Source organism: Ceratina calcarata, unplaced genomic scaffold (genome assembly GCF_001652005.2).
Source record: "Ceratina calcarata isolate Rehan_Ccalc_2016 unplaced genomic scaffold, ASM165200v1 scaffold574.2, whole genome shotgun sequence".
NCBI classification, from domain to species: domain Eukaryota; kingdom Metazoa; phylum Arthropoda; class Insecta; order Hymenoptera; family Apidae; genus Ceratina; species Ceratina calcarata.
In genome coordinates, this window is record NW_017176951.1 from 14,940 (window position 1) to 15,552 (window position 613).

Below are 613 nucleotides of genomic sequence, written 5' to 3' on the forward strand. Positions count from 1 at the left end.
ATTTTCGAGTCTTGTTCCTATAGAGGAAACTAACACAATCAAAAACAGGTCGAGATTCATTGTCCCAAGCTGTACATCTCTAAATCGTTATTCGTTATTAGACGAATTTCCTGGATTAAGTTGAAGATCGTAAAATATTTCTTGATCGTCAATCACAGGTGAATTAGGGGATTATGACCCGAAGATTCACGAGGGGAACTACATCTCCGAGCACAAGATACTGCTTAAACAAACGGAGGCTATCGAAGAAAAGGCTATGAAGCTGCACCAAACAGAGCTGAAAGCGATGACCCCGGAACAGGCGGAAACCCATTTCCTCAGGTTAGCCTCGCAACTGGACACGTACGCCGTTGATCCACATCCCGTAAAGGTAAGAATTATATATGTACAGGGTGTTTCCAAAAATGTGGGCATAACTTTGGAGGTAGATTTAGCATGGTAAAATAGAAAAAAAGTTCATATGAACATATATGCTCAATATGTCCTTGTTTTCTCTGAGAACCGAATCTTCAGATTCACAGTAAGACATATATGAATGTAAATGTGTTCTTACGCTGCTTCTATATCGACACGTGGCCGCACTGTTCACCGATTATCATTATAAGTTTAATGT

General features: G+C 40.0%; 1 protein-coding gene across 4 annotated transcripts in view; it reads left to right on the plus strand.

Moving 5' to 3' along the window:
* LOC108629554 (FERM domain-containing protein 3-like) overlaps positions 1-613 on the plus strand; it is a 13,241-nt gene that overhangs the window by 9,729 nt on the left and 2,899 nt on the right. For all 4 annotated transcript variants that reach the window (XM_026817400.1, XM_026817401.1, XM_026817403.1 and 1 more), the window contains exon 3: positions 159-370. In XM_026817400.1, the coding sequence (XP_026673201.1) occupies positions 159-370 (212 nt within the window). The remainder of the gene's footprint in view (positions 1-158; positions 371-613) is intronic.